A 14,736-nucleotide genomic window follows, 5' to 3' on the forward strand; every position below is an offset into this window, starting at 1 on the left:
ACACACAGTCTTGTTTCATTCTCACAAGCAGAAACAACATCTCAAACCTCCTTCAGCCCCACATCCCTTCCAGTAAGTATTGTCTCTTTCCCCTCCCTTCCTCACTGACTGAACTTCTCAAAGGAGTTCTCTTACAGCTCCATTTTTTTACCTCCCACTCCCTACACTCCATTAATCTTTCATCCTGCCTCCACTCCACTGGTGTGCTCTAGCCACACTGGTATTATTTTAGTCACTTGAACACACCATGCTCTGCCCTACCACAGGGCCTTTGCATGTGAAATCCCACCCACCTAGTACACTATTCTTTATTCCCTTTCTAAATTAACAGATACTTTTCTCCTTTAGCTATCTATGAAAATCTATTCATTTATCTGGCATATATTTATGGAAGCCCTATTATGTGCTAACCCAACAGTGAATTAATCAGACAAGGAAGGCAAGAGAGTAAGCAGGCCAGAAGAATGCCTGGGGAACAGCATTCCAGGCAAAAAGTCTAACAAGCAAACAGTCCTGAAGAAGCAGTATGGTGGGCAAGTTCCAGGAACAGCAAGGAGGCTATTGTGGCTGCAGCAGAGTAAAGAAGGCAGAGAATAACACCAGGAAAGAAGAAATGGGACAGACAGAGTCACAGCAAAGAGTATAGGACCTTGTAGGCCACTGAAAGACTTGTGCTTTTTTTCTGAGATGGGAAGCCATGAGAGGGTTTTGGGCAAAAGCATGATATAACCTAATCATGTTCCAACAGGATCATTCTATCTAAAGTGTTAGAATAAACTACAAGAAAGCAAGGACAGGAGCAGAGAGAACAACTGGAGAATACTGCAAAAGCCAGGCAAGAGATGCAGATGAGGGAAGACTTGATGATAGGGATGAGAGGGTAGAGCCCACAGGGTTTGCTAACAGATTAGATGTGGTGGGTAAGAGAGAGGACTCGACAATCACTTCTCCTTCATGACATTTAGCAGAGTTTGTAATTACATTTGTATAAATTAATGATTAAACTCTAAACCTCACTTCTGCCAACTAGGCTAGTCCATCAGGACGGAAAGTGTGCCTGGCTCCACTCACCAGTGTATCCTCAGCATCTGGTATATTACTGCCTTGCACACAGTTAGCACTTGATAAACATTTGTTAAGTAAGTAAATGATTTCCACTATACAGATGGGAGAACTGAGACTCCAAAAAGATTAAGTCATTTGCCAAGATCAAAAAGCCAGCCAGTAAGAGAGCTGGTTATCTCAACCTAGGCCTTCTGACTTTAAATTCATAATTAGCACTACCCAAGCAGATCTAGATTCTCATAGAAATACCCTTTTGGACTCAGCTTAGAGTTACTGCCTCTGTGAAGCCCTCACCAATCCCACTGCCAATGATGGTGTGTGTCTCCCCCTCTTCCTGGCATCCCATCCAGTCCAGCTGTCTCATCACAGAATTTGGTAACTGCAGATTTACTCCTCTGTCTTCCACCACTATACCATGAGTGTCCCTGAGAAAAGGTTTGGCCTTGACTGTATTTGTCTCCCTATACTTAAGACAGTACCTGGTAAATAAAAGGTACTTAATGGACGCTTTCATTGGGAGATAAATGCTGGAAGTGGCTCATCGCTTCTCTAAGACATGAAGAATAACTACATGCTCTCCTCTTTCAAGCTGAGTTAGGCTCCCTCCTCTCTTCTGGGTTTCCATGGTCCCCTGTGCATACAGCTGCTATGACATTTACCACAAAACATTATCATCGGTTTGTCTTCTCTCACTAGATTCTAGCCTTCTTGGAAACAGAGACTCTATGTTACTCACAAGAGGATTTCCAGTCAATGTGAGATGAATGAATAAATGAATGAATGAATGAACTAGAGCTATTCAAGTTGTTCAAATACCTGTGGTGATCAGATTTGGACAGAAATACCAAAAAAGTTGGGAGAGGAAAAAACTAGTAAGCATTTGAGGCAAGGAAAAGACTGAGAGATAGATATGAATGGAATTAATTTTCAACAACCTTCACCCTGCAAAATCTTGGGAAAGTGAAGCATGAGAATAGAGGGCTATTCTGTTTATTGCAATATAAATGGTGAACACCCAGTAGAATGGAACTGGGTCCAACTGTACACTGGGAATGTCTCTAAGCTTTCATCTACATGAGGCTCTCCACCACCAGCTACAACATTATGCAAATTCGATAGAGACTCTAGACCAGTGGTTCTCAACTCTGACTACAAATCAGAATTACCCGGGAGCTTTAACATTCAGAATCCCCAAGAATTAGGCAAGGCATTTTTTTTTTAAGCTCTCCAGGTGAGTCTACTCTGCAGTCAGAGTTGAACACTGGTCTAGGCTAGAGGTTGGTAACCATTTTCTGAAAAGCAACAGTTCCCAACCTTTTCAGCACCAAGGACTGGTTTTGTGGAAGACAATTTTTCCACAGACTGGGTTTGGCAGGGAATCGTTTGGGGATGAAACTGTTCCACCTCAGATCATCAGGCATTAGTTAAATTCTCATAAGGAGAGCACAACCTAGATTCCTTGTATGCACAGTTCACAGTAGGGTCCACACTCCTATGATAATTTAATGCCACCACTGATCTGACAGGATGCGAGGCTCAGATGGTAATGTTCACTGGCCCGCTGGTCACCTCCTGCTGTGCAGCCCGGGAGGTGGGGACCCCTGTGATGAAAGGCCAGATAGTGGTATTTTAAGCCCTGTATGTCATCCAATTTCTGTTGCAATTACTTAATTCCACCAATGTGACACAATAACAGCCAGACTATATGTAAAGGAAGGGACACGGCTGTGTTTCAATAAAACTTGACTTACAAAAACAGCCAGCCTGCAAACTGGCCTCAGTCTGTGAACTGCTCTAGGCCAATGTACTAACTCTCCTAATGGAAGATAGAGAAAAACTATCTGTAGTAGTTCTTGAACCAGGGTATACATTACAATGACCTGAGGAGATTTTATTTGTAATACACGCAGAACCACTAGTGTAGAGTTTACTAGAAGGTACTACCCACCTCTTCCAGTCAAGAACTTCAGAGAAAGGCAAAATATAGGAGTCTGCAATGACAACCGGGACACAGCCAGCTTGTAACACATCGCTCAATACTGCCTGGCCCAGCCGAGCTCCACGAAGGACCACACAGAAAGTAGCCTCCTGCAGGAACACAAAGAGGCAGGAGATTACAAACTAGTTTTGCTGATCCACTAACTTTGATCCCTATAGACCAAAAAGTTTCTACAAGGGTTGACGCCAAGCAATACTGAGGCATCTTGACACAAAATGGCAAAAGACAACAGCTCACACCTGTAAAACTTGAAAAGTTTAAATGGCTACAATGTTTTGTATTAATATTTCTACTCTTCAGTATTGCTTCAATGCCACCACTGTTGGCCTTCTGAAAATGTTCAAAGTCAATGTCAAAGTCTTCCCCTAGACAGCTAACAACGTGACTTCCTGCAAATGGGTTTCTTTAGGCCCTAGTGTACTATGTAAACACACCACGGCACACTGTCTGACATCTCTTATAGTACTTACCTCAGCCTACCTTGCAATGGAATTATTTTGTCTGGGAATTTCAGGCTTTCTAGAAGACCCCCTAAAGGGAAGGTATCAAATCTCTTTTCATCTTTCTACCCCCCATAGCATCTAACAGTGTGCTTTTTATATAGAAGATATTCATTTCATGAATTCAATGCCTTTGAAAAGATATTAAGACTAATATGTTCTATAAAAAAAATCTAATGAAAAATTTCTTCCTCATTCACTCCCTCAAACCCCCTCAATGTGGGGAATACTTGGGAAAAGGAGAGATGTACCACAGAAAAAACAGCTGCAATAGGTAAACCAAAATGCAGAGAACCTAACTACCTAACATTGTTTCTCCCAGTTTTTGCCTCTTAAGAAAGAGGGGAAAAGATTAAAAAAAAAAAAAAAAAAAAAAACAAAATAAAAACTAATCTTTAAAGCTAGAGAAAAGGAAAGTTCAGAAAAAGAAATAAAGGAATTCGATATTCCAAACACCTCTGGGGATAAATGAGAAAAGCAGCAAGAGGAGAGGAAGAGAAGTCATCATGGTGCCCGGAGGTGCAGGTGGAAAGCTCCCCTGACCTCAAGAGTCGGCATCCAGATGTGGACACACGTGCTGATAACCATTTTTCCTGTCTAGACAAAGGTTACTATAAATACTCCTGCCCTCATCACCACTGTTACCAGCCAGACATTCCAGGGGAAGTGCAGCACTTTTTGAATGTATTTTTACAATCCCAGTATGGACAAGCTCTCTGGAGATTAAAAAAAAAAAAAAATCACACCAGCTCCTTTGTGTTTCTCCTTGAGCTAACCTGTGTCCATTTTAAATATTTAAGTGAACAAAGCTCAATTTCTCATTTCCTAGCCCCCATACCCTTGGAATGTCAAATATCCTACATATAAAACATCCCCAAAGGGACTGCTTTCCCTATGGTTATGGAAGTACAGCCATTCCCACTATGTAAATAAAGGACATGCTACTGACAGGAGATGCTAAAGGTGGCAAGAACTCCAAATAGCAAAACAAACAAAACAACCCCCAAACCCCTCCACTCCCAGAGAAAGTTCACTGTGGCTCTGTAGGCCAGTATGGTCAAGGGATGCAAGTTGCCACCTCGAAGAAGAAAATTTCTCTGGACTGCCTTATGAATACAGGGGTAAAAGCAAGATACATTTGCCTGCTTTGTCCATGTGGCTTGTCTGCGAATCTATGAGACTTGTGTTTTTGAAGTATAATGAATATCTGAAAGGAGTATGGATTCTCATAGGCCAAGCAGCTTTGCACGAACACAAGACATTAGACATCCAAGTACCTGAAGGTCTACATGTCCAGTAAAGAGCAATGCTATGTTTTCTTCCCCTTGGGTAATTCTAGTTGCATGTTGAAAACAACTCAGGTTTGCTGGGCTCAATTTTAACCCATGTAAGCAAACTCTACTGAGCCTTGCGAGAGGTAATGAATGACACTCACCTGTAGCACCTGTGGGTAATCGAAGACCTGGTGCTTGTGGCAGCGCTTACGGACAGAAAGGACACCCTCTGAGAGGTTGGTGCATTTGTCGAGTACTAACACTGACTCTCCGTGTTTGACCTGGAGGGCTTCTAGGTCCTCTCTGTACTCGGGATGGAGACCCACCTGAGATGACAGGAGGAAGTATTGCCGTGGACTACAAGGGAAAAAACAGGTGACTGGAAAATTGCAGCTGGTATGTTAGTCAAGGTAAGACAAACTTTGATATTAAACTTACGACAGTAAGTGTTTCCTTACCATCCTCACCTCCACTGATTTTTTAAATTATCTTCTGTAGTATTAGTAAATATTTAAAATATTATATATTGTGAGAATGTAAGACATGATTCATTCACACACTGAAATATCATGCAATCATAACAAATCTTATTTGGGAACAGTTCTTGATACTGTGAGGAAATGCTTATAATATGCTAAGCTGAGAGCGCATGCTATAAGTGTGTGTGTGTGTGTGTGTGTGTGTGTAGAAGAGAAACTGATAATTTGGAAGGAATATCAAAGTGTTGTCTTAGTTACATGTGAGTCCCTGATCTGAAAGGGACTGGAAGCTGGCTGCATTCTTCAAATGGGGAAAGAGGGAAGCTTGATGGGAAGCACTGGCATGCAACCAAAGGGCTCTGGAAAGGGCTGCTCCTGGCTGTCGAACAGCATCCCTGTGCAATGCAGAGGCTGCAGGGAAAGTCCCCATCGTCAAGGCCACATAAATGGAAGGGAGACCGAATTGGTAGTTGAAAACAAGAAGTAGAAAAAACGATCTTCATCAAAGCATGGAATCTCCAGTCTTAACATCTTGATGGCAAGGATGTGTAAAAGAAAACAGAGGGAAGAAAGATCGCCAAGGGTCTAGTGCCATGCAGATCTCCCTCCACAAGAGACAGAAATGAAAACACAAAGTTAGTAAGTCTGAAATCAAGGGGAAGATTTTGGAGACACCAGATGGGAAGTAATTCCCTCCTGGAAGACAAGACTCAAACAAGACAGAGAGCGTACAGAACATAAAAGCTATATAGGTTGAGCACATCAAATCTGAAAATCTGAAATCCAAAATGCTCCAAAATCCAAAGCTTTCTGGATGCCAACATGATGCTCAAAAGAAATGCTCATTGAAACATTTTAAATTTCTGGATTTGGAATGCTCAACCAAGAGTATAACGCAAATACTCCAAAATCTGAAAAAATCAGGAGTCCAGAACACTTCTGGTCCTGAGCATTTTGGATAAGGGATACTCAACCTGTTTAGGCTGAGGGACCACAAGGAATCAGTGTCAAAGAGAAGAATCACAGAAAGTACGTTCCAAGAAGAAATGAAACACTCATTAGGCTTAGAAGCAGCACACACTGAAATTCAGCTCAAACCGGTACGGCCCAGGGAAAATACTAAGGCTACGTATCTCTCACAGGCAACGCCACCACACAACCTAGAGTTTGTGAACCCCTCCATTTTTTGTTTGTTTGTTTTTGGCTTTGAAGAGAGAATGGTAATTGTTACTTTTCCTTAGTTACTCAGACTTGTTTGGAAGTTCTAGCTGGGGAGCATCTCACTCAATAATTATACTCTAACTGAGAAGGTCATCTTCTTTTACAGAGGATTAAGCTTCAGGTCCAAATCACATAAGGCAATGAGTGAAAGTGAACACCTGCCTAGCCAGCTAGACTAGTCATATAAACCCAGAGAAAAGAGCAACCTATACCACAGCCAGACTGCTTTTACATCCTCAGGATCAATTCTGGTTTTGGCCTAACAGCAAAAGGCACTTAACACATCACAATTAAGAAAAAAAGGAACCAGCAGACTCCCTAGAACTTCACTAATAGCAACTAGCCACCTGAGGCCATTTAAATTAAACTAATTAAAAGTAAATAAAAGTAAAAGTTCAGTTTGTCAGTCACACTAGGCCTATTTCCAGTGCTCAATAGTCATATGTGGCTGGGGGCTGCCTGACAGCACAAATGTTGACCACGTCCTTACTGCAGAAAGTTCTACTTAATGGAGCTGCTCCACAAGGTAGGTGAGAGCCAGAGGCCAGGGTGACAGAAAGTGGAGATAAGAAAGATATACAACAGCAACCCAGCGGGGAGACGGTTTGGATCAGCTGTACAGACTGGTTCCTTTTTCCTGGCCCATTTCCTCCTAAATTACAATTTATTGAGCAATATGTTCAATATTTATAGCCAAAAGTATTCTTTCTAGACACTGAAACAGGCTTTTGAGTTCTACTCCAAGCCCTGAGCCTCAATAATTTTTCTTTTGTAAAAGTATTAATTTTCAGAGGATGACTTACTGATGGCGAGATCGCATATAGGGAGCACCCGCAGCTCATCTCAAAGTAAACACCATCTTTGCTCAAATTACTTCCATAATCAAACTTACCTGTTTAAACAAGAGGAAAATTTATAGTCAAACCCACAAGACAAGCAGGGAAACTTCCTTAATAATTAAAGCTATTCAAAAATGAAACAGACTGTCTTGTAAGTTGGTGATTTTTCAATATAAATCAGAAACTTTTTCAGTAAAAAGTTACTGAAAAGTCATGCATCAAGTTAAGAGCTAAATGGTCTTTAAAGGTCTTTCCAAACCATAAGACCCTGGTTCTCTGAAGGATCTCATGGATGTTTCTGGAGTCTTTAAGTAGAGCTGATAGCACAAAACTAGTGTTCTACCCTCTCCAGAAAAAGAATAAACAGGTGGGCATCCAGGAGGAGTGAAGAGGATGTCCAGGCAGAAGGGCATAGCGTGTTGGAGTCCCAGAGGGCATTTCTGCATGGTCGGGTGGGGAAGAAGGTGCATGTGGAATGTTCAAGCCCTAGTGGGGTGGGAGCTTCTGCTTAAGAGAAGAGTAGTAAGGTGGCCTGGCGCAGGGTATCAGAGCCCCAGAAGGGAAAGGAAGGCTTCTGTGCTGGGGGAAGGGTTATGGGGATGCTGGAGACCAAGTGAGGTTAGGAGGGCATCTCAGCAGCTCAGAAGAGAGTGTTAGAGCCTGGGCAGGCTGAGAAGGATGCCCAAGTTGTGGGGAGAATGATGGTAATGATAGCATCACCCCAGCGCTAGAACCCAAGAAGTGTGAGGAAGGCATCTGTGCTGGGAGGGTGCAGGGCAGCACAATGTGGGGGGTCAGAGTCTGAGCAGGGATGAGGAGGGGTGGGGAAGGCCTCTGTGCAGTGTGGGGGCAAGGGGGCAACAGAAGTTTGATGAATATAAGAGGGTTGATCAAATAAGTAAAGATGTTGAGGATAATGAGAGCCAGATTTCTAGGAGTCAGAGAAGGGAGTTACAAACATGGAAAGAGAGAAAACCAGAATGCCCCTGCAGTGTTGGATGGAACTGGAGATACTGAGATGAATGCATGGTTTTCAATATGCATAAATAGATAGACATCTATCTGTACAGATATAGAAATAAATACAGATGATGTGTGGTGCCCAAAGAAACTCTTAAGAAAGACTCTGGGTTAGATTTCACTGATGAGAAATAAAGTTCTATTTTAGACATTCAGTTACCAGGATCACTGGATCCCCGCTCTACTGCTAGTCCATTTTCAACATAAATGTGTAGATGTGAACAAGTCTAAAAATGTGTCCCCTGCTTGCAGGCTGGCTGTCCCTGACCTGGCAGATACTTGAAGGAGTATGCCCATTTTAGTTTTAAACCAACTAAATTTTAAGGTGGATTTATTTTTCTTCTAAAGACTAAAATGACTAGCTATGGCTTTCATGTCTCCTCCCAGCAGCGCTGATATCTAAGTTTAAGCAAAACCATGCTGAGAACTTGAAGTCTCCCTCAATAGTAACCGTTGTAAACTCCCAATTTAGTTCATTTTAGAAGGAAAATGACAAGAATTCCAGCTGAGGCCAGAACAGCTGTGAGAAGCAGCTATCAATAGCAACAATCATCCACTTCCCATTGAACAAATACTGACAGAGATTTAAAACAAAAATAAAAGCAAAGCTCTCACTATTCTGTATAGCCCGCAAGAGATGTGGGAATTCCCTTAAACAGCAACTCTCACAAGGATCAACAAACCCAAAACTCTGCCATGAAGTGGCCCACCCCGCCTTCTCCCACGTCCCTGGCAGGATGACGAGTCTGAACCTGTCTTTACTTTTTAATTTTTTTTTGTCTTGGTTTTCGGGGGCAGGGAGGGGTGGTTGTAGGAGATGTTCTTATATAAAAGTTAACACCACAAGTGCATGACCAGACTGCAAGCTGGCACCGAAATGGACAGCATGGGCCCAAGCCAAGTTGCAGAAATCCATCTACTGGCCAGCAGAGGCAGGTTCATGCTCAGCGCAACCTTACCTTTCGGTGCTACCCTAAAGATAAACTGGACACTCCTATCGGGTTATTGAACCACAGAACTTTAGAAACTAACTGACACCTTTTCAAAGGATCTAGTTAAAGATATTAATTCCAGATGAGTTATACATAAAAATTAGAGACACTAAATTACTAGGAAAATACCACCAATATAAAATCTCTGAAACTAATTATATATTGATGTATCTAAATCTCTGAAACTAATTATATATTGATGTATCTAAATCTCTGAAACTAATTATATATTGATGATGTATCTAAATCTCTGAAACTAATTATTTGAAAATGAGTTTTACTGTTTGGAGTGGTTTTTCTCCTTTGTTTTATTTTCACTTAAAGCTTTTATTTTCAGTTTTCTTCCCTGGATTAAACCTGAAGGGGATTAAGAGTCCTAAACCAATTTAAGAGAGGGAGATTATATGAGAGGGATTAAACAATAAAGAGAGTTTGGTTCAAGTGGTCTCAAGAAAAGTGCACTGAAGACAGAGGCCCACAGCAGCTGAGCAGTCCTAGCAGACCAGTCCTCACATGTCACTCTCTGCCTCACCCAGGGTTTCTCAACCCCAGTGCTGCTGACATTTGCACCCAGTAATTCTTGATGATGGGGGCTGCCCTGCCCTATGCAGGGAAGAATTAATATGGCAGGCCTGAGTGTTCTCCTTAGAAAGGCTTGCTTATAAGTTTGGTCTTTGGCTGTCATCTGGAAACTTGGATTTGGAGGGGGTTCCCATCATCCCTGGAACTGATAAGAGTGGCTCACTGTGTCCAAACTGCACAAACGTGGTTTATGTTGAACACATGCTTTCCTTCTGGGAGTCTGGAAGTTTGGCACGTGCCAGGCAGAGACAGCCTATGCAATCAGCTCCTAAGAAAGGCCCTGGGTGCTAAGTCTCTGACGAGCTCCCTTGGTTGACAGCATTTCACAAGTGTTGTCACAGCTTCCTGCTGAGGGAACTGAGCACATCCTGTGCACTCCACTGGAAGAAGGCACTTGAAGGCTTGTGCCTGGTTTCTCCAGATTCACCCCATGCGCCTTCTACCTCTCTGACTGTGCTGTGCATCCTTTTGCCATAATAAGTCACAGACATTAGTACAAATATATGCTGAGTCATGGAGCCCTCCTGGCAAACCATAGTAACTGGAAGTGGTCTTCAGGACCCTGTGACACACATCCCCACAGTCATGACAGTCAAAAATGCATATCTATATATGTATATGTGTATATATATACACATATATATACATATATACACATATATATACACATATATACACATATACACATATATACACACATATATACATATATACACATATATACATATATACACATATATATACACATATATACACATATATACATATATACACATATATACATATATACACATATATACACACATATATACATATATACACATATATACATATATATACACATATATATATACACATATATATACATATACATATACATATATATATATGGCCAAATGTCCCCTGGGGGACAAAATCATTCCCTTATCTCCTGATGAGAGACAGCAGTATAGCCCAATACTTGGTCCAAACAGACTTTCAATAAAGGTTTGACTTGAAGTGAACTGAACTAAACTGAATTAAATTAAATAATTTCCAGAACAACTTTAGGAGGAAAAAAAGAGAAAAAGAAATGAATAAAAACTTTTTAAATCACACAACAGATTTAAGTAAATGCTCACAGAAGCAGCAGAGAAGTAACTCTTTTCTCTACTTATAGTTATTTCTATCTCATGCTACATAAATATGCCAAATTAAGACCCTAGGCACATAACAGAAACTTGTACCACCCCAAAGGGTACCAGTGGGGCTTATGTAGATCATCCTTTCTGAATTTATGAAAATCTAACCTCAAAATAGGGCACTGAATTATACCAGTTTCTTCTGTCCGTGAATTCACTATAAGAATTATTTGTGTATTTCCATTGTGATGATAATCCAAAAAATTAGTATGGGGATAGTTTTGCTCATATTTAATGATGAATACTGCTAAAAAATATTCAACTTCCAAGTTTCTATTTAATGGGCTAATGAGATGAGAGAAACACTAAAAATGTAAATCATATAAAGCAGTAGAGTAAAATGCAGATAGAATCTAAGCTGTGGGTATACATTATGTTCAGTGTAAAATTTTTTAAACTTTGCTGTTTGGAAATTTTCATAATAAAATATTGGGAAAAAGTATGAATCATGCATCTGTACCATATGAAGATAAATGATGTCACAATATGCTATCTAAAGGGAAGCTTCTAATGTTTCATATAGAAAACATGGTTAAAAAAAAAAGTAATTGTCACCCAACATACAACAGTATAGACACATCAAACCCAGCAAATCCATAATTAACTCCATATTCACCTTAAAGATGCAATCCCATTTCAAAGAAACAGCATCAGCTATCATATTCAATTGTTAATCTAAATGTTATTAGTTTTGTAGATGTGCTTATATTTAATTTGTAAATTTGTTTCAGTTTTGTAGTTATATAAGCACAAAGAGTTTAGACTGTTTTTTATTTATATTTACTTATAACAAAAATAGTTAATTAAAATGCAAAGGACCTTGAATAGTCAGAAAAACTCTGAAAAAGAAGAACACAGCCTGGGCAGTATCACAAGAACCCATCTCTATAAAAAATTAGCCAGGTGTGGTGGCATGTACCTATAGTCCTAGCTACTTGGGAGGCTGAGGCAGGAGGATTGCCTGAGCCCAGGGGTTCAAGGCTGCAGTGAGTTATGATCTCACCAATTTGATCCAGCACTCCAGGGTGACAGAGCGAGACCTTGTCTCTTAAAACAAGAAAAAGGAAGAACAAAGTTGGAGAACTTACATTTATTTCAAAACTTAATACAAAGCTAAGGTAACCAAGACAATGTAGTACTGGCATAACAGACATATAGACCAACAGATTCGAATTGACAATCCAAAAATAAACCCATGTATCTATGGCCAGTTGATTTTTAACAAGGGTACCAAGACCATTCAATAGAAGAAGACTTGTTTTTTCAACAAGTGGTGTTCAGACAACTAGACATACACATGCAAAAGAATGAAGTTGGACCCCCACCTTATACCACATACAAAAATTAACCAAAATGAACCACAAATCTAAATTTAAGAGCCAAAACTGTAAAACTCTTAGAAGAAAACGTAAGGGTAAATCTTCATGGCCTTGGATTAGGCAATGGTTTCTTAAAAATGACACCAAACTGCAAGTAACCAAAGGAAAAACAGATAAACTGACTTCATCAAAATGAGGAACTTTTGTGCATCAAAGGACACTATCAAGAATGTGAGGCCGGGTGCGGTGGCTCACACCTGTAATCCCAGCACTTTGGGAGGACAAGGTGGGTGGATCACCTGAGGTCAGGAGTTTGAAACCAGCCTGACAAACATGGAGAAACCCCGTCTCTACTAAAAATACAAAATTAGCTGGGCGTGGTGGCGCACGCCTGTAATCCCAGTTACTTGGGAGGTTGAGGCAGGAGAATCGCTTGAATCCGGGAGGCGGAGGTTTTGGTGAGCCGAGATCACGCCATTGCACTCCAGCTTGGGCAACAAGAGCAAAACTCCGTCTCAAAAAAAAAAAAAAGAAAGTGAAAAGCAATCTATAGAATGGGAGAAAGGATTTGCAAATCATGGATCTGATGAGGTTCTAACATCTGTTATAGATAAAGAATTCTTATAGCTCTACGATAAAGAGACAATTCAATTTTAAAATCAGCAAATGATCTGAATAGACATTTCTCCAAAGAAGTTATATAAATGGCCAATAAGCACATGAAAAGATACTCAAAATTATTAGTCAGTAGGGAAATGCAAACCAAAACCACAATGAAGATACGACTTCACATACACTAGGATGGCTAGAATAAAAAACACAGGCAACAACAAGGGTTAGTGAGGATCTGGGGAAATCGAAACCCTCATATGTGGCTGGTGGGAATGTGAAATGGTGCAGCCGCTTTGGAAAAGAGTTTGGCAGCTCCTCAAAAAGTTAAACACAGAGCTACCATATGACCCAGCGGTTCTGCTCCTAGGTCAAGAGAACTGAAACCAGCTTTACACAAAAACTTGTATACAAATGTTCATAGCAGCATTATTCATAAGAGCTAACAGGTGGAAATAATCCAAATTTCCATCAACTGATGAAGAGATGAACAAAATGTGGTATATTCATATGATGAAATATTCAGCCAAAAAACAAAGGAAGTACTGATTCCATGCTCTGACATGAATAAGCCTTGGAAACATTATGCTAAGTGAAAGAAGACAGGTACAAAAGACCATTTATTGTATAATTATGTTGATAGGAAATGTCCAGAATAGGCAAACCCACAGAGAGAAAAAGCAGATTAAGGATTCTTGCTGGGGACAGAGGTAAGGACTGACTGCTATTGGATATTAGGTTTATTTGTGGAGTGATGAAAATGTTCTAGAATTAGGTAGTAGGCGTGATGATAGTTGCACAATTTTGTGAATATACTAAAAACCATTAAATTGTACACATTAAAAGAGTAAATTTTATGGTATATAAATTAATCTCAATTCTTAAAATCAAATAAGTCAACTCTGGAAGTCCACAAAGTGAGAAAAATCCAGGAAGATATCCTAAGCAACAACTTCATGAACCACTCAGTCTTGCTCCGCATTTGCCTAAGGGTAGGAACAAAAATGTCTCAAGCTCACCTGGGCTTTACACATCGTCTACATAACAAAATATGCTAAGTGAATGGCTAATGTAAGTTTCAGAATTTGGTCCCGGGCCACATGGTAGAACACAAACAGGAGAGAGATGTCTTCTCCTGAGAAAAGTTCTCTTACTTCTCAGAGTCCACAAAGGTTTCTAAGGGGAGGTTTGAGATACTTAAAGAATGGTTCTAATGTTCTCCAAGCAAACTATTTCCATGAGACCCATTTCTCAAATGAAATACGACATTTTTAGTGTCAAAATGTATATATTGGTCACCTCTGCTTCTGAGCACTTCCACACAAGTAAAGGATGCTTTTATTATCATGTTTGTTTAAAGCTCATTGAGATTCTCACCAGGAAATAGCACAATTTTTACACAGACTACAGAAAAAAAAAAAGGTTACATCCATGTTGTCAGCCCTTTTCATTTACTCCCTCACAGACTAAAATATGAGCCAAGAAATGCCAGACACTGAAGATACGGTAGTTTAAAAAAACAGCTGGATGCAATGGCATGGGCCTACAGTTCCTGCTACTTGGGAGGCTGAGGCAGGAGAGTCACTTGAGCCCAACAGTTTGAATCTAGCCTGGGCAAGATAGCAAGACTCTGTCACTTAAAAAAGCAAAACAAAG

General features: G+C 40.4%; 1 protein-coding gene across 4 annotated transcripts in view; it reads right to left on the reverse strand.

The window, feature by feature from the left end:
• EXT2 (exostosin glycosyltransferase 2) overlaps nucleotides 1-14,736 on the reverse strand; it is a 163,443-nt gene that overhangs the window by 117,530 nt on the left and 31,177 nt on the right. For all 4 annotated transcript variants that reach the window (XM_055281850.2, XM_055281849.2, XM_055281847.2 and 1 more), the window contains exons 5-6: nucleotides 5,000-5,195; nucleotides 3,014-3,153 (exon numbers count right to left, since the gene is read on the reverse strand). In XM_055281850.2, coding sequence (XP_055137825.1) covers nucleotides 3,014-3,153; nucleotides 5,000-5,195 — 336 coding nt within the window. The remainder of the gene's footprint in view (nucleotides 1-3,013; nucleotides 3,154-4,999; nucleotides 5,196-14,736) is intronic.

The sequence above is a fragment of the Symphalangus syndactylus genome, chromosome 6, assembly GCF_028878055.3.
Source record: "Symphalangus syndactylus isolate Jambi chromosome 6, NHGRI_mSymSyn1-v2.1_pri, whole genome shotgun sequence".
Taxonomy (NCBI): Eukaryota; Metazoa; Chordata; class Mammalia; order Primates; family Hylobatidae; genus Symphalangus; species Symphalangus syndactylus.